Source organism: Oryzias latipes, chromosome 19 (assembly GCF_053564925.1).
Source record: "Oryzias latipes strain Hd-rR chromosome 19, Olatipes_Hd-rR_3.1".
NCBI classification, from domain to species: domain Eukaryota; kingdom Metazoa; phylum Chordata; class Actinopteri; order Beloniformes; family Adrianichthyidae; genus Oryzias; species Oryzias latipes.
Genome location: NC_136255.1, coordinates 3060461 through 3083630, shown reverse-complemented (window position 1 = coordinate 3083630; position 23170 = coordinate 3060461). Strand labels below are relative to the sequence as shown.

General features: G+C 42.6%; 2 protein-coding genes across 5 annotated transcripts in view; one reads left to right on the top strand and one right to left on the bottom strand.

Annotated features, from left to right (window-relative positions):
* fmnl1b (formin-like 1b) overlaps positions 1-16089 on the top strand; it is a 38296-nt gene extending 22207 nt beyond the window's left edge. For 2 of the 3 annotated variants that reach the window (XM_020712125.3, XM_078937617.1), the window contains exons 7-26: positions 812-899; positions 2157-2233; positions 2543-2636; positions 3665-3739; positions 4484-4594; positions 6370-6519; positions 6914-7015; positions 7717-7861; positions 9590-9781; positions 10609-10733; positions 11392-11594; positions 11676-11910; positions 12013-12081; positions 12304-12384; positions 12485-12614; positions 12707-12870; positions 12984-13085; positions 13166-13255; positions 14121-14235; positions 15513-16089. In XM_020712125.3, the coding sequence (XP_020567784.1) occupies positions 812-899; positions 2157-2233; positions 2543-2636; positions 3665-3739; positions 4484-4594; positions 6370-6519; positions 6914-7015; positions 7717-7861; positions 9590-9781; positions 10609-10733; positions 11392-11594; positions 11676-11910; positions 12013-12081; positions 12304-12384; positions 12485-12614; positions 12707-12870; positions 12984-13085; positions 13166-13255; positions 14121-14235; positions 15513-15613 (2449 nt within the window). In that variant the 3' untranslated portion in view covers positions 15614-16089. Of the gene's footprint in view, positions 1-811; positions 900-2156; positions 2234-2542; positions 2637-3664; positions 3740-4483; positions 4595-6369; positions 6520-6913; positions 7016-7716; positions 7862-9589; positions 9782-10608; positions 10734-11391; positions 11595-11675; positions 11911-12012; positions 12082-12303; positions 12385-12484; positions 12615-12706; positions 12871-12983; positions 13086-13165; positions 13256-14120; positions 14236-14807; positions 14873-15512 lie in introns of all 3 variants that reach the window. The other variant, XM_011488529.4, reaches the window with a different exon arrangement.
* Positions 16090-18844: 2755 nt separating this feature from the next.
* The window catches only part of srcin1b (SRC kinase signaling inhibitor 1b), a 120067-nt gene continuing 115741 nt past the window's right edge, over positions 18845-23170 (bottom strand). For both annotated transcript variants that reach the window (XM_078937596.1, XM_078937605.1), the window contains one exon: positions 18845-20521. In XM_078937596.1, coding sequence (XP_078793722.1) covers positions 20516-20521 — 6 coding nt within the window. In that variant the 3' untranslated portion in view covers positions 18845-20515. The remainder of the gene's footprint in view (positions 20522-23170) is intronic.

Here is a 23170-nt window from a genome sequence, read left to right as displayed (position 1 = left end):
CTGAGATGGAGGTAGCGGAGATGAAGATGTTGAGGTTCTCCTTAGGAGTGACCAGGTTAGACAGGATAAGGAACGAGTACATCAGAGGGACGGCTCACGTTGCCTGTGTTAGGGACAAAGTCAGAGAAGCCAGACTGAGATGGTTTGGACATGTTCAGAGGAGGGATAGTGGATATATTGGTAGAAGGATGTTGGAGATGGAGCTGCCTGGCAGGAGGGCAAGAGGACGGCCAAAGAGGAGATACATGGATGTCTTAACAGAGGACATGAAGTTGGCTAACGTTAGGGTAGAAGATGTTCATGATAGAGTGAGGTGGAAAAGGATGATTCGCTGTGGCGACCCCTGATGGGAAAAGCCGAAAGAGAAAGAAGATCCCGGCCACTTTGGCGTGGGCAAGGGATAACCTGGACAGGTCGCCAGTCTGTCGCAGGGTGGAATATCCTCAATCACACATACATTCACTCTCACACTCACACCTATGGACAATTCAGAGTTGCCAATTAACCTATGAAGCATGTTTTTGGACGGTGGGAGGAAGCCGGAGATCCCGGAGAAAACCCACGCATGCACGGGGAGAACATGCAAACTCCACACAGAAAGGTCCCCCATTGATGTTGTGTTTTTCATGTCCCCCAGCCGGGACCTGAACCGGGGGCCTTCTTGCTGTGAGGCAAGAGCGCTAACCACTGCGCCACCGTGCAGCCCGTGTGTCCGGGATAGGCTCATGCAACCCCGTGACCCCGAAAGGGAATAAACGGTTAAGAAAATGAATGAATGAAAAAAAAAAGGATTCTGCTCTTTTCCCTGCAGGAGACCAATGAGGAACTCCCGTGTTTCAAGTCAGAAAGATGACGTCCATCTGTGCATCATGTGTTTACGTGCCATTATGAACTATCAGGTGATCTTCTATTAATATTATTATTACCAAGACAAAGTGAACTTGAATGAGTTTTACGTCCTCTTAAGTCTTTTTTAGTTTGTAACAATGATGTGAGGATTTCATTTGGCTCTGGTTAAAAGGTTATGTACAGATTTTGCTGGTATGTTTGCTGCTACGATGAAAAGGAAAATGCATTTTTGCTTTGAATGTTATTGTTGTTGCCAAAGATGCCATGCACTGGTGAAGGAATGCGCTCTTAAAAAAGTGACGTGCACAGTCGCAGTGTTCAGTGAGCAGAAATGTAAATATGCCTGAAAGTCTGCATGTGTGAGGCGACCAAAAGAGAAATCCCACCTTACAACATTCTTTTCACTCGTTTTTAACTGAAATAAATGTAAGAGAGAAGGATTAAAAGTAGATTTTCTATGAATCCCATGTTCACCACCCAGCTCTATATGAAAGTCCTTCATTCCAAATACTGCAGTCACTGCAGTGTATTCTTTTTTTCTGCATTTTTCTGTTTGCTGCAAAGCCTTTTCCTCTCTGTCTTGTCTGGACGCCGGCTGCTTCACAAACTGGACATCCTTTCCATCTCTGATAACATATTTCACTTTAGACTGTAACATTTCCCTACAGGAGTGAATATCTTTTATTGCTTGAATGCTATAAAGCCTTCAACCCATTGTTTTCCTGTTTCTCTTTCTTTATTCTAGTATCTTCCACCATTTTTTGCCGCTCAACTCCTTCTCCAATTTTTCAGCTATTTCAACCATTCAACTATTCAAATGTTCAGCTTTTTCCAGCAATGACATTTGGTCCTTCAAATTCTTGAGCTTTTCAAGATAATCCAGGATTATATTGATTATATGTCCTCTTCAGTGTACCTGGTTGGTGGAGTAGTGACATGACACGTGAGCTGTGGTTCAGAGGGTTCCTGGTTTAATGCCCAGCACTTGCATAATTCACAATCAGATCTTTTTTGTTATTGTGCTTATGGTCAACATTGATCATTTTTTTCTTTCTTTTTGCCTATTTCCCCTTTAAGTTTCATTTTCATTCAGCCATATTCAACCCTGCATTTTCTTCTTGAAATGTTCTATTTTCCATCCAGTGTCTGTTATTATCTGATGGATGCAGATTTCTTTTGCATTTTTTTGTTTTCAACACTCTTCCAAAGGAACAAAGGTTGCCTGGAAACAACAATCTTAGCTCTGATTGTGATCTCCTCGTGCTTTTGTTGAAGGATCTGGTTCTGTCTGTTTTGTCTCTTCGTAGTCTGGCTTCAGTCAGGTGATGCAGCACCCCTCATGTGTGAACGAGATCACGCTGAGCCTCAATGACAGACACCCCAGGTAAAAGCCCCCCCACACACACACACACAAGCACACATGCACACAATCAGAGCACTTTCATTAATTTAAATTCACTATACAGTTAAACATAAAACACCTCCGTTTATTAGAAAATATGTCAATGATAATCTGACACGAAAAAATGAATAAACTTTAATGGATCCCACTATGGGGAAACTGATTAGTTACTAAACCTCGAAAAAACAACAGATAATAAATAAGACAAAAATAGCACAAGGACGTGTCCAACGACTAAATGTGGAGAAGGCAAAGAGCAGATAATATAGGTAAATGTGCGTGTCTCCACAGGACCAATGCTCTGGTGCTGGAGCTGCTGGCAGCCGTGTGTTTGGTCCAGGGGGGCCATGGCATCATCCTCTCTGCCTTCAACAACTTCAAAGAGGTCAGAGCTGTTTCCATGGGGATGCTGGTCATGGAAACACTTTTATCCACCACTGAGGACAGGTTTTCAGTCTTTGCCCAAGCTCTTAATAGGTTTGACATACTCAAGAATTATTGGGAGGCTGTGGTGCAGTGACAGGGAGGTCGACTTCAGATCAGATTATTACAGGTTTGATTCCCGCCTTGGCCACACGTGTCAAGGTGTCCTTTGAGGAGACACTGAACCCCACCATGCCTCTGGTGGTAGGTTGGTGCCAGCATTCAGCATAGATATAGATATAGATATAGATATAGATAGATAGATAGATAGATAGATATAATAGATATAATAGATATAATAGATATAATAGATAGATAGATAGATAGATATTGGAGAAAGCCTGGAAAGTGAAGGTGACAGTGGTGCCTGTGGTAATTGGAGCACTCGGGGCAGTAACCCCCAAGCTGGAGGAGTGGCTACAACAGATACCTGGAAAGACCTCAGACCTCTCAGTCCAGAAAAGCGCAGTGCTAGGAACAGCTAAGATACTGCGCAGGACCATCAAGCTCCCAGGCCTCTGGTAGAGGGCCCGAGCTTGGAGGAGAAACCACCCGCGGAGAAATTTTTTTTTTAATAAGAACTTTAATAAGACCTAAAAATGACTAACTTCTCGCATGAATAAGGAAAAAAGGTCACGTCGCATATGCCAGGAGGACACCCTGTCAGGTGTGCACCCTGCATCACTTAGAGGGCGTGGAAGGACTGGGCGTTACAGAGGTTCAGTGGTAAAGACAGCACACTCTTTTTTTTTTAAAGATCTTTTTTAACATTCTTGAACCTCTAGGAAAATGTCTCAATACTTAGAAAAGGATTTAGGATCCGATGGCAGATTCACTTTAGCTGCCATATGCAGGAATGGAATGAGAGCTTCAGTCAGGGAGAGCACACTGCCCCCATGTGTGTGCTGCTGGTTATGGCTGATTTACAGCCGTCCAACACACAACTCACACTCAGGGCTGCTCTCTGAGCCCGTGTCCTCTGTTCTTTAGGTCTGTGGGGAAAAGAGGCGATTTGAGAAGCTCATGGAATATTTCCGCAGTGAGGAGAGCAACCTGGACTTCATGGTGAGACTTCCTTTGCTGTTTTATGTTGTGTTTGGTGGCAAACTAAAGCAGAAAATAGGACATTTAAGGTGATATTGATTCATTTGATCCTTCCCTTTCCTCTTACATGGGGCTTCACACTGTCCACTGGATTTTTCACTGCCTGTTTATAAGGGAAGTTACGTGTTTTTGGTCATTTTATAGCTTTGATTTTTCGGAAACAATTTTTTTTCCTAAACTGAATGCAGAGACATTTAATGCTTTTTTTCAGCAGATTAGCTGTTAACTTCACAGTCAACATTTTCCAGCCAACTGAAGGGAATCCTTTGCATGGTGACCCATGTGGGGTCTTATGCTAGTTGAAAAAGCTCATGGAAATTAGGATTTATGGTGACACTAAACCCAAATGTCAGTTTGTGGATCTCCAGGTGTTCTAAGTTGTTACTAGTAAAGAAAATGAACAGCACTGACCAGGATATGACTGAATTTCTTTTCGTTGAAATAAGATGACAGTCAAACCTCTTGGTACAGCTCCTTGCTATCCACTCCTACATCAAACTCCTACATCATTTTTATTTTTGCTTAGTCTTCATTTACAGACCATTTCCCCCCTTAAAGTCGAGAGTTTTGCTTCCTCTGCGTCCCAAATGTGACTTCATCCTCCAGTGAGGAGTGCTTTGACTTCACCATCTGAGAAGTTACACATTTTCTTCTGCTGCAGATTGCATTAAGGTCAAAGTGTGTTTTTCTGTATCTGCCCAACAGGTGGCCTGTATGCAGTTCATCAACATTGTGGTCCACTCAGTGGAGGACTTGAACTTCAGAGTCTACCTTCAGCACGAGTTCACTCAGCTCCAGCTGGATGACTACCTGGAGGCATGTTTGACCAATGACTGTTACTTTCACAAAACCTGATGGTTTACATGACTCAGCAGTTTGCATTTACAGTGGGGGGAAAAAGTATTCAGTCAGCCGCCAATTGTTTAAGTTCTTCTACTTAAAAGATAAGAGAGAGGCCTGTAACTTTCATCAAAGTGTACCATAGCTATGAGAGACAAATGAGAAAATAAATCCAGTAAATCCCATTGTCTGATTTTATTTTAAAAATAATTTATGAGTAAATTATGGTGGAAAATAAGTATTTGGTCACCGAGAAACAAACAAGATTTCTGTCTCTCACAGACCTGTATCTTCTTCTGTAGAGGATCCTCTGTCATCCACTGGTTACCTGTACTGATGTCACCTGTTTGAACTGGTTATCTATAGAAAAGACACCTGTCCACAACCTCAAACAGTCACACTCCAAACTCCACTATGGAGACCAAAGAGCTGGCTAAGGACACCAGAAACCACATTGCTGACCTGCCCTGGGATGAAAAGACTGAATCTGCAACAGTTAAGCAGCTTGGAGTGAAGAAATCACCTGTGGAGGCAATTATTAGGAAATGGAAGACACACAAGACCACTGATGATCTCCCTCCATCTGGGGCTCCCCCCAAGATCTCACCCCGTGGGGTCACAATGATCACAAGAACGGTGAGCAAAAATCCCAGAACCACACGGGGGACTTAGAGAATGTCCTGCAGAGAGCCGGGACCAAAGTAAAAAAAGGCTACTATCAGCAATACGACCCTGTCAGGGACTCAAACCCTGGACTGCCAGACGTGTCCCCTGCTAAAGCCAGTACATGTACATGCAGGCCTTTCTACAGTCATTTGGATGATCCAGAAGATGGTTGGGAGAATGTCCTATGGTCAGATGAAACCAAAATAGAACTTTTTGGTAAGAACTCTACTCATGTTTTGAGGAGAAACAATGCTGAGTTACATCCAAAACACAATAGCTACTGTAAAGCAAGGAGGTGGAAAGATCATGATTTGGGTCTGTTTTTCAGCAAAGGGACCAGGACGACTGATCCGTGCAAAGGAAAGAATGAATGGGACCATGTATGGTCAGATCTTGAATGAAAACCTCCTTCCGTCAGCATTGAAGATGAAACATGGCTGGGTCTTTCAGCATGAGAACCGTCTCAAACACACGTGGCCCGGGTAACGAAGCAGTGGCTTCATTAGAAGCATTTCAAGTTTCTGGAGTGGTCTAGCCAGTCTCCAGATCTCAACCCCATAGAAAATCTTTGGAGGGAGTTGAAATTCTGTGTTGCTCAGCAACAGCTCCAAAACATCACTGCTCTAGAGGAGATCTGCATGGAGGAATGGACCAAAATACCAGCAACAGTTTGTGAAAAGCTTGTGAAGACTTACAGAAAACGTTTGACTGTTGTCATTGCCAACAAAAGGTAGCTAACAAAGTACTGAGTTGAACTTTTGTTATTGACCAAATACTTATTTTCCACCATAATTTACAAAAAAATTCTTTAAAAATCAGACAATGTGATTTTCTGGATGTTTTTTTTTGTCTCTTGAGGTTATATGATGAAAATTACAGGCCTCTCTTCTTTTTAAGTGGGAGAACTTGCACAGTTGGTGGCTGACTGAATACTTTTTGCCCCACAAGTTAGTCATCTTGAACAACTGAGAACTCCAGAGGAGTTATTTATGTCTCTCAGGTTTGTAAACCAGTGTACTGGCTGAAACTGGAGCATGAAGAATATATATATATATTTTTTTTAATCTGCTCTTATCATTGTGCAGCAATTGAAGTTATCAGAAAGCGACAGGCTGCTGGTGCAAATCCAGGCCTACCTGGACAATCTGTTTGATGTGGGCTCTTTGTTGGAGGACGCAGAGGCGAAGAACGCCATGATGGAGCACGTGGAGCAACTGCAGGAGAAGAACGTTAAGGTGGAATGAACATGGACTGCTAACACAGCAGTGAGACACTCAGTGACAGCCAGGGCCCTTTTATTTCCTGAAACATTCCCCACTAATGTGGCTTTTGCGGTTCTGTGAGGAAACAGAGGCATTATTCTGGACAGCAGCTTGGCCTCAATTCTTCCTTCATTCAGAAACATTTTGTTGATCGCGTACACAAAGCAGAATAGACAAATAGTCATATTACCAGAATAAGGCAGTATGGCCTTTGACACATTCTGTCGGTCGGAGTTTTGGTTGAATAATTCAAATTCAGACCTTATGGATGTGCGCTGAGACCCACAAAGCATACATACACACACTGCCTTCATGAAAAAGAACCGTTGAGAATCTCCTGAAAGACGCGTTTCCTGTTGTTCCACAGCTGAACACCAGACTGCAGGAGAGCGAGAGCGAGGCAAAGGTCAAAGTGTCACAGCTGGAGAACAAGCTCATCCAGACCACCAAAGAACTGGAGCTCCTGAAGGTAAAACATCAGCCTCTCTGAGGAGAGATGGACGAGAAACACGGAACTAGAGTCAAAGTCTAGGTTTTGACTTCAAGAACATCATTGTTGCTTCTCTGAAAATGTAAAGGACATAACAATTCACTGAAAATCCTCATGGACTGGCTTTGTTTTTTACTTTTTTCATCGTTTTGACCTTTTTAATTCCACAGATCTTTCTCTGGTCTGTGATCAAAACACTCATATGTTTAAAAATGAGCTTTTATTTTTTTAATATAACTTGTTTAAATACTAATGTTGTTTGTTTTCCTGATGTTTTCCACGAAATAGAGATGTGTGGAGATTTTTTTGTCAAATATTTTCTTTGCACTTTTTGTCTCAAAAACCAAACGACCAGGATCAGCAGCCTAACTGTTGAGCCTGGACTCATCCTCTGTCCAGGCCTTCAAGACTGGTGTCCTGATAGGAACGCAGCCAAATGTCCTTCCTGCTACTTCGATCCAGAAACTGGAATAGAGAGTGATTCTGCAAACGTTTTAGCCCGAGCCTGCTGAGAAACGGAGTTAAAAAATTAAATACCACAAACAAAAACAAAGCAGAATAACATGAGAATTTCTTAGAACACAGATCCTGACATCCATCAATATTATGCTGGACTACAAATATCGCATTTCTGTGTTCTACATGCAGTAACATGCACTTATATCTACTTATCGTCATAGGGAAGTCTTAACAGTCCGAGCTCCCAGGGAAACACAGACGATCCACATAAACTGGTTTCCCGGGTTCAGGTTCTGGTGCAGCAGGGTGTCCTCTGTGTGGAGCGTTCCCCCACCGGGGAAGCAGTTGTCAAAGTCCAGCAGACAGGTCGGCATCTGTTTTGATTTTCTGGACCATCTTAAACTGGTTCTTATGCTTCACGATTTCAATGTTCTCTCATCCTCAAAACATATTCGTGTAACAAAGGTTTTTATTGTATTGTCATGGCTAACAACTAACTGCTTCAGTTTAACTGTAACCACAGAAAATCAGACGAACAATGTACAGCATGTCCTCCATCGTCAGAAACACGGATGGATGGACGGATGGATGGACGGATGGATGGATGGACGGATGGATCAGTGGGTGGACAGATGGATGGATGGAGGGATGATGGATGAACAGACAGACGGATGGATGGATGGGTGGATGGATGGGCGGATGGATGGATGGAGGGATGACAGACGAACAGATGGACGGATAGATGGATGGACGGACGGACGGACGGACGGATGGATGGATGGATGGATGGATGGATTGATGGATGGTTGGACAGATGGATGGATGGATGGATGGATGGATGGATGGATGGATGGATGAATGGACAGATTGATGGGTGGATGGATGGATGGATGGATGGAGGGATGGACGGATGGTTGGATGGATGGATGCATGGATGGACGGATGGATGGATGGATGGATGGATAGATGGACGGATGGTCCGACGGATGGTCGGACGGATGGACAGATTGGTGGGTGGGCAGATGGATTAATGGATGAAGGAATGACAAATGAACGGACAGACGGATGGATGGACAGATGGACGGTTGGAGGGATGAATGGACTGATTGGTTGGATGGATGGATGGATGGATGGTTGGATAGATGGACGGATGGTCGGACGGATGGACGAATGGATGGATGGACAGATTGGTGGGTGGACAGATGGATGAATGGATAGAGGGATGACAGATGAATTGAACGGACAGACGGATGGATGGATGGATGGGCGGATGGATGGACAGATAGATGGATGGATGGATGGACTGATAGATGGATGGATGGACGGACGGATGTATGGATGGATGGATGGATGTATGGATGGATGGACGGATGGTTGGACGGATGGTTGGACAGATGGACGGATGGATGGATGGATGAATGGACAGATTGGTGGGTGGTAGAATAGGTGGGTGGATGGATAAAACTTTATGGAGCGGGTCTTTAATTAAATTTTTTTAAATCCTTTTTTTGGGGGTTTTTTTGAGCTGGAACCCCAATTCATATAAAGATATACTCAAAAACATTTAAAAAGTGGGCAATGAGTCTATACTCTGAGAAAGTTACATTTTTTGGATTGAATTTTGGAAATTAATACACTTCCATGACATTCACATTTAAAAAAAATAATGATAAAGAATAAATGTAATAAATCAATTGAAAAGTGATTAAATAAAATTGAGTAATTACCTCAGAAACATCAGGTAAATGCCTCTGTTCAGGTGTGTCCCTGGCTTTTTTCTTTATGAGGACGAGCACAACGTGTGAGAGGGAAATAAAGTCAATGTATTTCTGTAATGTGAGGAAAACAAACATGGACTCAGCATAGAATTCAAGAAAATGAAAGTTTTATGACCATACTTGTTCAGTGCTACGTTAGTTTAGCTATAAGTTGATTGTCAAACGTGAACTAAAATCGACTGTTAGAGTCGTAAACGCGTCGCCACACGGGCAGTCAGGTTGCTCTGTTGCAGCAGCGACGGTCAGCCGCCGCCGCTGTTCATGTTTTGATGGAAAATCTGAATTCTTCCTCTTCTTCTTCTCATCACATCCAAAGATGAAACTGATGCTGCTGCGACCTCCCCACAACCCCCAACGGAAGAATCTCCGCAAACTCCAGCTGCTGCTCCGCCTCCTCCTCCCCCTCCTCCTCCTCCGCCTCCGCCGCCTCCAGCCTTAATTCCCCCACCTCCTCCACCACCCCCACTGTCTTCTGGAGGCTTCACAAACCAGAAAGAGGATGCAGGAGGTGAGTCCAGGTCCAGGTTTCCCACCGTTGGTTTGAAAACGATGCATAGATACTGTAAAACCACCATCAATCTAGTGGTGTCATTAGGCACGATTTTAAATGTCATTTTATTTAAGCCCACTTCTCTGAGTTTGAAATCACACTAACATTAAGAACCAGAATCGCATTATTGTGCTGCAACTTTGAAGAAAGCGTCAGGAAAGAGGAGTCACAGAAAAAACGCTGCTGTGTGAAATTCTGTGAACAGAATGCAGCACGTTTAACCTCAGGGAGGATGATGGGACGTTTTTTAATAGGATCATCATATCTTTTGATTTTAATATTATCCACAAATCACATGTATGTAAAAATGATCAATGCAACAGCCACAGTTATCGTATTATACCAGTAATAATCAGTAGCAGGATTATAGACTTGTTAGCTGACATGATAGCATTTATCCTGCAAACACAAATGCAGACGTGCAGACATATCAGCATCCTTTCCGTGTGATGGTACAAACACTCACCCGTGTGTTTGCATGTGTTCATTCATTCTTTTGACCTTAATTTGGGTTGACATGTCCAAATCAACAAATACAACTGAGCTGTTTTGTTCAGAAGGATGTGGTGAGACCAAAGAACAAGCAGAACAATCCTTTAACAGGCATCACTGCTCGTCTGCAGACTACAGGTGTTTTCCTCGTCTGATGGGTTAAAAATGCATCTCTTTAGGTGAACAAATAAAAGATGGACATGTTTTTTGTATTTTTCACAGAACCTGCAGAAGCTTTTCTTGCCTTTCTAAAAGAAGAATCCTGTAGATTTGAGATTTCTGCTCTCTTCCAGGCAATAAGACTAAGAAGCCCATCCAAACCAAGTACCGCATGCCCCTGCTGAACTGGAAGCCCCTCCAGTCTTACCAGGTGGAGGGCACCATCTTCAGTGAGCTGGATGACACGTCTGTCTTAAAGGTTCGCTGAGTTTAGCCATTGCCTTTTGGATTGTACGACGGATTACATCTTCTTATACAATTACCATTCTGAAGCCTGTTGAGACGACTATGTTGTAATATTTGGCTGAAGAAATAAAACTGAACTGAATTGAACTGAACCGCTGCAGCTCATGCAGAAAGACTGCAGACTGCAAAAAAACGGAACATAATCGCCCCCACAAAAAACAATCAAACCTTGCTAACCCTTGTGCTATCTTAGACCCCTATTGAACTCTATGTATTCATGATCCTTTTGAGTTCATGTTTCACTTTTTCAATTACCGATACGAAGCCCATCGAGACGACTGTTGTTGTGAATTTGGGCTAAACAAATAAAACTGAATTGAAAATTGAATTGAATTAGATGACCCCACCCTTCCATTGACGTGTTCTCCCTACCATGACAAAGGTGGAAAGATTTCATGTAATCCATGGACACCAGTGAAGATCACAAATCATTGAAGAAAAAAGGTTCAGAGCACTGTCTAGTGGGTCTAGATGACCCAACTCCCAACATTAAAGTGCCTAGGATAGCACAAGGGTTACAAAAAACATTCTCAGTGAATTTTGAAGAAATGACCCGAAAGTTGTTGTTTTTTTAACACGTGCATTCTGTGTGTTTTTCTGTGTTCCTGCAGACTCTGGACATGTCCACGTTTGAGGATCAGTTTAAGACCAAAGCCCAGGCCTCCACTGTGGACTTGGGAACCCTGAAGACAAAAGCGAGCCCCAAGCCTTCCATCAAAGTGTCTGTGGTGAATCTTCACAGGTCCAAAAATCTGGCCATCACTCTGCGCCAAGAGGACAAGGATGCTTCTGAAATCTGCCACGCCATCAAAACGTGAGCGACTAGTCAAGTAGTCGATGTGTCCATTCAAACGATCAATGAGTCGGACTGACCCAGCTCCTTCCTGTCCAACAGGTACAACCTGAAAGCTCTGCGGTTGGATTTCCTGGAGCTTCTGGAGCCTTTCATCCCCACAAAGCACGAAATGAAGCTCATCCAGGACTTTGAGGCAGAGGGCAGGTGTCTGGACGAGCTCAGCGAAGCGGACCGCTTCATGGTGCACTTTAGCAAGATCCCTCGGCTCCCTCAGCGTATTAGCACCCTCACTTTCATGGGTAACTTCCCCGATAGCGTGCAGCTCATCCAACCGGTGAGTTCAGAGCAGACCGGGACCAGATGATCTCAGCTGTCGTTCAGCCAGCTGTGAGGAACACGAAGCGCAACGATCTGATCCAAACTCTGTCTGTTGCAGCAACTGGACGCCATCATCGCAGCCTCCATGTCAATCAAATCCTCCAACAAGCTGAAGAGAATCCTGGAGGTAATGACTATGTCATGTGTCGTCAGACACGTTTAGGATGTTTCTGCTGCTTAAAGCAGGAACCTAAGGATTCATTTACCCTCAGTGAATTACTATAAACTGAGGTATACCTGTCTCTTCGAAACACTTTAGTTTAGCATTTATCCTAGTTCATATTAGTTTAGCTTAGCCTTTAACATGTAACTGCTTCTATTTGTATTTGGCCGCTACTCTCGTGTGAAGATTATCCTGGCGTTTGGAAACTACATGAACAGCGGAAAACAAGGGCCGGTGTATGGCTTCCGTCTGGAAAGTCTGAATTTGGTGAGTCTCGAGCAACAGTTGCCGTTCATCGTTGATGCACAATTCAGTCAATTTGTTCCTTAATATCTTCATTTTTTTCCCCCCGTTTTCTGCAAACTAGCTATTTGAGACCAAATCTACAGACCGGAAGCAGACGCTGTTGCACTTCATTGTTAACGTCATCCAGGAGCAGTACTCAGATCTGCAGACGTTTTACACAGAGCTGCATTTCCTGGACAAGGCAGTGCTTGGTGATCACCGACCGGCCAGATAAATACAAAGATTTCTTCAGAGACGAACTTTCCAAACACCAGAACCTCTTTGAGTTGCTTTTCTTTTTTAGTTTCATTGGACCAGCTCCTGGCGGATGTGGGAGCTCTGGAAAGAGGCATGGAGCTGACAAAGCAGGAGTTGTGTGAAGAGGAGGATAACGCAGTCCTGAAGACGTTTGTGGACAGCAACACTCAGCTGCTCAGCTCTCTTGTGGCTGATGGGAAAACGGCTCAGGTCAGCTTCAGCTCACCGGCTCAGCCGTGAGACAAATGTTTTTATTACTCCTTTAATGTTTGGGCTCCAGACCTGAGCTTTGGCTTCTTCTTTTCCTTTCTTCTGCTGGGCAGGATGCATACGAGTCAGCTGTGCTGTACTTTGGAGAGGATCCCAAATCCACTCCACCCTCCGCCTTCTTCTCTCATTTTAACAGGTTCATCAAAGCATACAAGGTAAGGAAGCAGTTTTTTTATGGAGACAGAAGGCCAAAAAGTACAGCACAGTGCCTTTCTGACTGACTTTTGATTGACAGGAAGCTGAGAAAGAGCAGAAGAGAAAGAAGTTTGACCTGCAGTACGAAGCTCGATCGGGTCCTGTCAATGCAAAGGGGGCTGAAAGGAAGGTAACACACTGAAGTCTGTAACATTCATGAGAGACATGAGAAGGTTGTTCTGGAACTTTAACTTTTCTGTAACCACTGGAGCAGTCCATAATAGGACATTGAGATTCCAGGATCTTCACAAAGTAGCTGTCATGAAAGTGGTCATCAATTTAAAACAATTCCAATAATGTTTGGGTTTGAGTTAGCTGCAGAAAATTGTTTTGCTTACCTCAAACCAGAAAGTTCCTCCCTCGAAACTCTTGGCGTTCCTCCTTTGCGTGCTTAGCTCTTTGCAGAGTTTTAAGGCATTCTTCCACCCACCAGTCCATGGAAATGCAGCCACTGTGCCACTTTTTCAAACAGGATTTTTCAGCCCCAGATCATGACACTACCACCACCATTGCTCCATGTTTCTTTGAAGTTATAAGCGAATGCCGTTAGTTTAGTATTCTTAAATCTTAGCAGAGTTTTACTCCTGAAACTCTCTTTTGGTTCAGGGACCTTCTCATTGTTGAATCATGAAGTCTGAACCTGACTGAGTGATGTGAGGGCTTCAGTTCTGCTCTTTCCATCATCTCCTGACTGTGCATGGCTCCTTCCTGATGTATTTTCCTTCTGAGAAGTATCCAGCCATGGCGGCTGGAGCAGAAAACACAGGCCATCAACTTTACATGCATGCAAAGAGTCGAAAGCAGCCGCAGCCGCAGCCATGGAGGTTTTCATGCAAATAGTTTCCAACGCTTTTTGGTTTTGTTTCCTCGTTCAACATATGACTGCCGGACAGATTGTTGGAAGATTCCAACAATGTTCATTTGATCTGTTTGCGTTAAATCAGTGATGAAGTGAATCAGGCTAAATGTTCAGTCACATCTGTTTGTCTCCACAGTCTTTAGCACCATGCGTAAAGCCTCACATGGATCTGATGGCAGAGCTGAAGAAGAGGCAGTCGACCCCTCTGGTGAGGGAGGGGAAGGACGGCACCATCGAGGACATCATCTCAGGTACATGGGCGCCACGGCCGCCATCCCAGACTTCTCAGACCGCTTCTCGTCTTCAGACCACAGCCTTTTTGTGGTGTACCTTGGTTGTTCTTGAAGAAACTGGTGTGTGACCCTAACCAGTTCTGGTGATCAGTCTCTTTCTGACCCCCCCAGGCAAAGATGTCCCCTCCTACAAAGATTCCTCAGCCAAAAATGTGTGAAGCACGACTAAAAATGACTAAAATCCACATCTGACTGTTTGGATGAAGGCAGTTTTTCTCTAATAGTAGACCTGCATGTCATAGAATCATGGCAGTAGTACATTATTGAGGAAACAGCAAAATATAAGTTAGACATTTTTATGTATGCATGTTTTATTTGCACCTTTCTAGGATTGCAGTGCTCAGAGGAATATTTGAGTCCCAAAAGGCAAAAAAAGACATTTTGGTTTTTGACTGTAGACAATCACAATTTTGAGGGGAGTTTTCTGTTTTGGTGTTTTACTTCTTCTTCTGACTGCTTTTTTTCATCTATTTGTTAACTTCCTCTCGTGTTTTGTCTCTTTTATTTCTTCTTCTGTTGTCGTTCGTCAGCTCTGAAGTCTGTGGCCTTCGTGGCTCGCTACACCAAACGCTCCTCACGCCTCTTCTGTGACGAGGTGACGCCTTCAAACCCATCTCCCTGCTTCCTTTCTGCTGCAGTTCTGTTTTCCCTCCAGAAAGCCAGAAAGCCCTTAGGGTTAAACTTTGCAGAGTTGGACAACCCAACTTGTCTGCCTAAAATCTCCTAAACCTTGACCCTTTTTGACCTGTTTGGTTGAACTTTAACTAACTTTAATGAAGGTATTAAAGCGCTGTACAAGTATACAGCATTTTCCATTTACCATTTCAATAGTTTGAGGAGAAAGTTAATATTTTTATAAAAAAATTTTTGATAACAGAGACTTAATGTGTGTAAGTATGTAAAAAAAAAAATCAAAAAGCCCGCAGATCAAAGACTCATAAACATAAACATCAAATTAAAACATCATAACACATTTTAATTTGAAAGAATGAATTTCGATGTATTTGATTTGTGGTTTTATCCACTGTTATCTCTGGAGCAACGACCATCCTTCCCAATATCATAAATAACTAATGGGAGCTTTGCAAAGATGCTTTTTCCATTTTAACAAGTCAATTAAATAAACCGCCGACTCGCTCAAATTAAAATTTATGACCAAGAAAAGCTTGAACCTTCTTTTGAGCTCCATTTTCTGATGTAGTGTTTTAACCAAATGGACTTTTCCTTCCTTTCAGACCTGAGGAATCAGCCGTACCGGCGGTTGGACAGCGGGCGCCACAGCTCCAAGGGGAAGCTCAAGCAACAGCTGCAAGTCTCCTCGGACATCTCCCTCTGAGCGGCAGAAAAGGCTGCTGCAGCAGAACTACAGCACTGTGCGGCGCCGCTCTGCACGCCGACATGTAGAGCTGGACACGCGTGCAGCGAGGTCGCAACTGCACCCGGACACTGATGCAGTTTACATGGACTGCAGGCACGAGCAGAGGTTCAAATATGTCAAAGACTGTGGAAACTGAGAGAATAGCAGGAAAGTCTAAACGACTCCGCTGACGGGGAGCATGAGAGCTGCTTCCACAACGCCAGGAAACCTCCATCCTTGTCAGCTGGAAGAGTTTTTGGAGCTTTCTCAAAGAAAACCAAAAAAAACAAGCTTAGAGTATTAGTTCACTCTCTTTTATTTCCTCTGTTTTTATGGCCGGTTTCAAAGATTACAGACTCGTAACATATTTAAATTATTTTAAGTATATGAATATGAAAATGCTACATTACTTCTTTCTTTCAGCACCCACCTAATAAAGCATCTGGCATTGCTGATTTAGTGTGTTTTTAAACAGTTGATGTAGTTTAAATGGAATAAATGCATTTGTAAATGTAATTTTAAAAACTCCTTTCAATCAACAACAGGATACTAGAGCACTGGCTGGTCATGTGATGCAAAGAGAAACTGCCACGTGTGGACCAAACTGATGGATGATTAACCCTTTTGCTATCTTAGATGACCCCCCCACCCTTCCATTGACGTGTTTTTCCTACCATGACAAAGGTGGATAAAGGTGGAAAGATTTCATGTAATCCATGGACACCAGTGAAGATCACAAATCATTGAAGAAAAAAGGTTCAGAGCACTGTCTAGTGGGTCTAGATGACCCAACTCCCAACGTTAACGTGCCTAGGATAGAACAAGGGCTAAGGACAACACGAGAATTTTGAAAAAACTGTCATTTGTGGAAACCTTTTTATGCGTTTGGAGGTTTTTGAGGTGCATCCCAATTCACATATTTTGTAAAACCGCAAAACAAATCCATGATTTACAGGGAGGTTTTTTCTGTAACCCAGGTAAGTAAAAGGCATCATCCTGCTCACAAAGTAACTTCTTCATATCTGATAGTTTGTGGAACCCCAGGGACTGACCTGGATCTTTACATATTTTGCATTACAGGATGGATCTGACTGCTTTTGTTATTTGGAGATTTTCAGGCATTTCCACAAAGAGAGCATGTTTGCACAGAGGGAGGAGTTACACTCAGCCCTTTACCACTGGAGCTGGCGCCGGCGACACGTACACAACCCGTTTTTTGAACACACCGTAAACCTTTGTCTGCGCGTGCGATCAGCTGATGGCTTTCATAGCGGCTTTGCAAACACACACACACAATTTGAATGAATAAAGTGACACAGAGTTGTATAAGAGTCTCACTTTTAATGTCACAAAGACACAACAGGAATGTACAAAAGCAGCAACCGTTCGGTTTGGTTATTTTTTCACCTTTTTTGTCACACGAAGCAGCAACTTTTCACTTTCCACACACAAAGTTGTGCTGTGTTTTTGCACGGTTTGACAGGTCTTTAGTTGCAGTATACTGACTTTGTATTAGTTTATTATTCTTCTTCACAGTTCACAGTCAACACTGACCCACACAGCAAGCATCACTTTCAGACTGACGGAACAGTATGTGGCTGATATACAGCATCTCTCAGATACTCGTCTAAATAAACGCATGTTTTTCTTCTTTAGTATTTGGAACGTGATACAAAAATGTCGCTGTACAATTATTGTTTACTCTATTATACACTCACAAGTATACACAGATTTATTGACAAGAAAATGAGACCTCTGTTGACCCAGCGTGCAGATTTTCCAGGAATGTATACAGTATGCATGCCATTTGGGAGTATATTTATATATAATTTTCACTTCCTATAAAAAAAGAAAATTCACATGAAATCAACATTTTAATATTTGGGTTTTATCTACACGAGTTAAACATCCACAAATGGTTTAACGATCACAAATTCATCAAGAAACCATCAATAAACAGTTTTAACTGTATATTCTGTGTAGTGCACGCACACGATTGGTTATAATAGAGGAAAACAGCTACCAATAGGATGTCTCGTCAGTGAGGTGATCGGTTCATGTGCTTTTTAGAAATGTGGGGGCACCATCCGGAGGGCGCCCTGGTCTCTATAAACAAATGGTCATTCTGGTTGGTTCTATGGCAACAAAACAAATTTATTTAATGCAGAAAAATAAAGATTTACAGAGTAAATGTGTTCCATGTGGATGGGTCCTATTCAAGTAGAAAAATACAAAAAAAGCTTGAGTATATAAAACATAGATGAAAATTTCTTTTATACATGTTCTGTTAAAAAAAAAACTATGATCCTTTACTAAAATACATACAACATATCTGTGGAGAGATTCCCTTTCTATGTGACCTGTGTCCGTCTGTTACCCTATATTTAGGGTCCACACATTTATTAGACTCTCATTTAACGCTTTAGCTCAGATTACCTGCTGTTTTTTTATTTTCCTTCAGGAACAGATCTGCTGCAGGAACACTTCTTATCTCTGAGATTCGTTTCATACACTTCACTCTGAAACATTTAAGTTTCTCTCTGTCCTCCTGACACCAAGAAAACTATTGGAGTTTAAGCTTCCATAAAAGACAAAAGCTGACATTTTGTACTAGCATCTGTGTCATTCCACCTCTATCTGTGTTCCAGGCAAAGAAAGGAAAGGTTCAGAACTTATTGGAGCTTAGTTTTCCTGAAAAGCTTCTGGGAGGCTTCAAACTCGCTTCTGCTTCTTTTCCCACCTGAGGCCACATCAGAGCCATCTCAGAAGTATTAACCAACATAGTTTTTAAAATCAGTGACTACCTTCTCTACAGTTAGCAGCTTAAAGTCCTTTTTCCTTCCATGTTGTGAATTCCTGAACAATGGGAGTTTTAGAAAGCAGCATTGAAATATCTGGTTGGCCTTTCTGTCATTTAAGTGGGTTGAAAAGGTGGATCTGTGCATTTCATCTGGAATATTTAGTGATTTTATATGGCTAACTTTTGTCTTTACATAAATGGAAATTGTGCATAAAGTAAAAAAAACAGAAATGAATTTCTGTTTAGGCTTTTCTCTAAGTTCTGACTAAATCTGGTGATGTCGTCCTTCCTCAACAAACGTCTTGTTGCCTCAAACGTTTGTAGACTTTTGTTTGTATTGTTTTTCTTTTCTTTTTGAGCATGGTAGGCTGACCAGTCCACCTACCATACCCAAAATGCATCACTCTGCGTGGGTTATAAAACCATGTCCAATCCTAAAGATCTTTTTGACGGTGTAAGCTTTCCATCCCAAAAATCCTGCTGCTGAACCCATCTGGGCTCATGGGTGGGAGTCTACCTGTACAGGTGCTGCAGGTTTTTGGATTGGCCAGGCCCATGGAGGGTCATAGAGAGGAGCGGCTGCAACTTAAGGGGAGGTGCAGGTGTGTCTTACAGTTCGCTTGAGGCTCGTGCCTCAAGAGACGTCAATTAAATGAACAGTACTATTGTCGTGTGTGTGGTAAATGTATCGTGAAGTATTTGTAAAGATTATGTAAGTTGAACGCATCTATAACCGTGATGCTGTCACATGGTGTCCTTACACGACACTTTAGTGGATAGTGACGTGGGAGTACTGGCACCTTTCTGACCGCATGCAAGCAGCGCACACTTTTCACGTTTTCTTAGGGGCTCCAGGATTTGGGAAGGTTGAAAAAAGGAAAAATCTGGACATCATGCCTGCATCTCACAGACTGACATGTTAAGTTTTCACTAAGATCTGTCATGTGAACGAACATTTCTGCTCTCCGGGCTAAGCGGGCGGTCTACGGTGTGTGGACCCCCTATGTGCCCCCCAAAGGTTTGCCGGTTTTTCGCCCGTGTCCACAGGTGAGGGCATCAGATGTCACGTGAAGGGACAGGAAAGCAATTCGTAAGAGCTTCATACATCCTTTCTTAAAAGGGAGTGAGGGGCTCAGGGGGGCTCAGGGGAGCCAGTCTGAGAATTTGACATGGGGGGGAGAACAAGATCTGATAAATCATGATGGATTTTGAAACTATTGGGAAACATTGAGTTGAAGGAGCAATAATCACGTTTAGCTCCACTTCTGCAATGCTGCTGAGTAGACGGGTTAATTCATTCAGCATGAAGAAGATATAAAGAACACATAGAAGTTCCATTTAATGCCTGATTATAAGGGTGAGTTTATGAACTAATGAAAGCAAAGGTAAAAGCCTAAACACATTGATTCCCATGGCAACAGCTACATTAAAGTCAGCTGGGTTTTTGTTGTGATCCACTTTTGCCTCCTATAAGAGTCACAGAGAGACACACGTGTTCATCAGGGAAATAATGTCTGAAGGTTCGTATGGAACACACGGTTCAGTGGCATGTGGATCCCAGCGGAGATCCGCTCCTGCACAGCAGCATGGATCAGCATTGGCTTCCTGCTCTGTTTTATGTGCAGATGTCTCTGCTTGCAGTTAGTAAACAAATATGGAGGTCAGGGATCCTAAAATCTGGGATTGCACATTACAATACAATGCCCCATGATGCCGAATAAAACAGCAACAAATCTGTGAACTCCACAGATTCTGCAGACTTGATCCTTCATTAACAGCCCACCACGACACTGTTTAGAGTCGTGCAAGGCTTCAGAGTCGAATGAAAAACTGTCAAACCTTTGAGGTCTGCATTTGGAATCCATAACTGTACTGATCCGTGCGCTCACTCCTCGGGAACTTAGTCCAGATGAGACCAGAGAGACCTGAGAGGCAGACAGAGAATGACAAAAGGCAAAGCAAGAGGAAAAGAAACGGGAAGCCCGCAGACCGAAAGGATGTCCGAAAAAGCAGTGAGGAGAAAGTTTGGAAAAATCAGGATTGGATGGATTACGATGCGATTTGGAAGCTGCAACAAAAGTTTAATGCTGCCCAAAAAAGAGAGAGGGGAGATTGAACAGCAAAAGAAAATATTTCAAAGGAAAAAAATGAAGCAGTGAGAGGGAGGGGAAAGGGGAAAAAAAGATAAACAAAGTTTGGTAACAGACAAATGTAATTCTGAGTTATGCTCCATCTCTGCTTTGAGTCACTGAGGCTCCACAGAACAGCACCGCCCCTGCTGAGTGAAATAAAAGGATGGGCTGCTGCAGGATGCTGAGTTTTGATGCATGGCTGTGCTCCTGATTGGGTGAAAGACGGTTTCTGAACTGCAGACAGGCAGAAGTAATGCATCGCTGCACTGCTGTCACAGACAGAAGACGCTCCGCTTCCTCATCTGTGTGATGCCACAACCACAGCAGAAGAGGAAGAGGAGCAAGAGGAGAGGAAGGGATAGAAAAAGGACAAGGCATTGTATCAGTGTTTGAAGAGAAAAGGAAAAGAAATAAAAAAAGCTATCGATAAATAAATGAATTGCATCCATGCAAAGGCTTGATGTTTCAATTGAGAAGGGTTTTACAGGGCAAATGACCAAAACATCTGTGTAACCCTTGTGCTATCCTATGGGGTCCAGTTGACCCCCCCTTCCATTGACGTGTTCTCCCTACCATGATAAAGGTGGAAAGATTTCATGTAATCCATGGACACCAGTGAAGATCACAAATCATTGAAGAAAAAGGTTCAGAGCACTGTCTAGTGGGTCTAGATGACCCAACTCCCAATGTTAAAGTGCCTAGGATAGGACAAGGGTTATAAGCACCTAAAGAAGCATAAAAACAGTAGTAACTGCTATTGCTTTTCAGCCTCAACAATGCCAAACTGTCTCTGTGGGATCATTACATCTGCATTATTATGCATTATATTGTGCATTATACTATGCATATATCTGCATTATACCTGCATATTATTATCTGCAGGACAGAATGCTTTAAGAACTCGTTTGTCCCTTCAGCTATCAGGCTGTTTAATGAACCTGCCTGATACGAACTGATATCTTATTTTGTGAACTGTCTTTCTACGGTTGCTTATTGTGTGTGGTTGTTGCTACCGGACACCTGAATTTCTCCTACGGGAGATTAAAAAAGTTTCTATCTATCTATCTATCTATAGACCCACTCCAATGAAAATGATCTTTTTGGTGTTTTTCAAATGTTCTTGTGGCATGTTTCTCACAATGGAGGTCAAATATAAAGAAAATTAAGATTTCTGAGTATTTCTTTATTTAAACAGTGATGGATCTTGAGCAGATAAAAATGTGGCGTTTAAAAAAGGCTCTCAGTCGAACATCCACCTGCAGACCAGCAGATCCATGGATGGATGGATAGATCTGATACTGGTGCTGTTTTTGTTGCACCTTTAATGTTAGGTTGAGGGTGTGAGGGGCTGTAAACCAGCAGGAGAGCGTCTAAATGGAGAGATGATGGGAAATGAGAGCAGGTTTACCCCCTGGCAACTGTCCCCCCCACAGCTCACATTGAAATTTCTTATTAACTCCTGAAGAAAATCTGTCCTAAAAAGCAACACAGATTTAAAAAAAAAATTTGGCTGAAAAAATGCACAATTATAATTAAAAGACCACCGGGAACACTTTGAGAATAGATAAAAAATATAGGACAGCCTGTGGTCCTGAAAGACCAGATCCTTTAGCTCTGGGACTTTGGATCTTTGACCAAAGTTGGACCTTTGCAAAAAAAAAAATTAAATGGACCACTGTTGCTGAATTATATATATATTATAAAAAGGTTAATGGATAATACTTGTACGGCGCTTTTCTGCCTTCCTCAAAGGCCCAAAGTGCTTCACAGTCACAGTCCCATTCACCCACTCATGGCGGCTCCACTGCCACACACTGGCGCCAACCTTCCACCAGAGGCAAGGTGGGGCTCAGTGAGCTCACACAGTAATGAACTTTCATCTGAGAACCAGATTTCTTAAAGTCTTGGTTCGCTTTAGCCTCAGATGTTTTGACATCTTAAAAAATACAGTTTCTAGTCTTCCTCACTAGTGAAACGTAAGACAGAGACTTCGCCTTAAAGACTTGAGACCTCAGATTTGAAACTTTAGTGGATTCCTCCTCATCATCAGAGAGGTAGCTGTCTTCATCCTGTCGTTCTCCTGGCCATCCTTACAGAAGGGATGTGAGAGCATCTCTCATTTCAAATGTACTAATCAGACCGCGACTTTCAGGGTGTTGAAGTAAAAAGTGAGACAGTCACTGCCACCAGCATCCAGGCGACAGGAAGGACTTCTTGTGAATGCCTTTTACCAGGCGGGCAGGGCTGGGTATCACCAAATTTCCAGAATCGACTCCATTCGATTCACCAGAACCTGGATCAATTCAATTCATGATTTTTTTAGATTCTTTCAGTCCACTCAATTTGTTTTAATTTCATTCAATTTTGAATTTATACGGTTTTCACATTTAAACATCTTTTCATAGAACTACATTAATATTCTATAACTGTTTTGAATATATTCAAATTACAATACAGTTCACATACTGTAAATATTATTAGTGAAAGAATAAACCAGTGAAATTAATAACACCATACAGCGTTACGCGATTTCTCAAATGGAGAAGCTCCAACAAAAATGTACAGATCAAATGTTCTGCTTCTCCTGGAGGTGTTGCAGTCTGG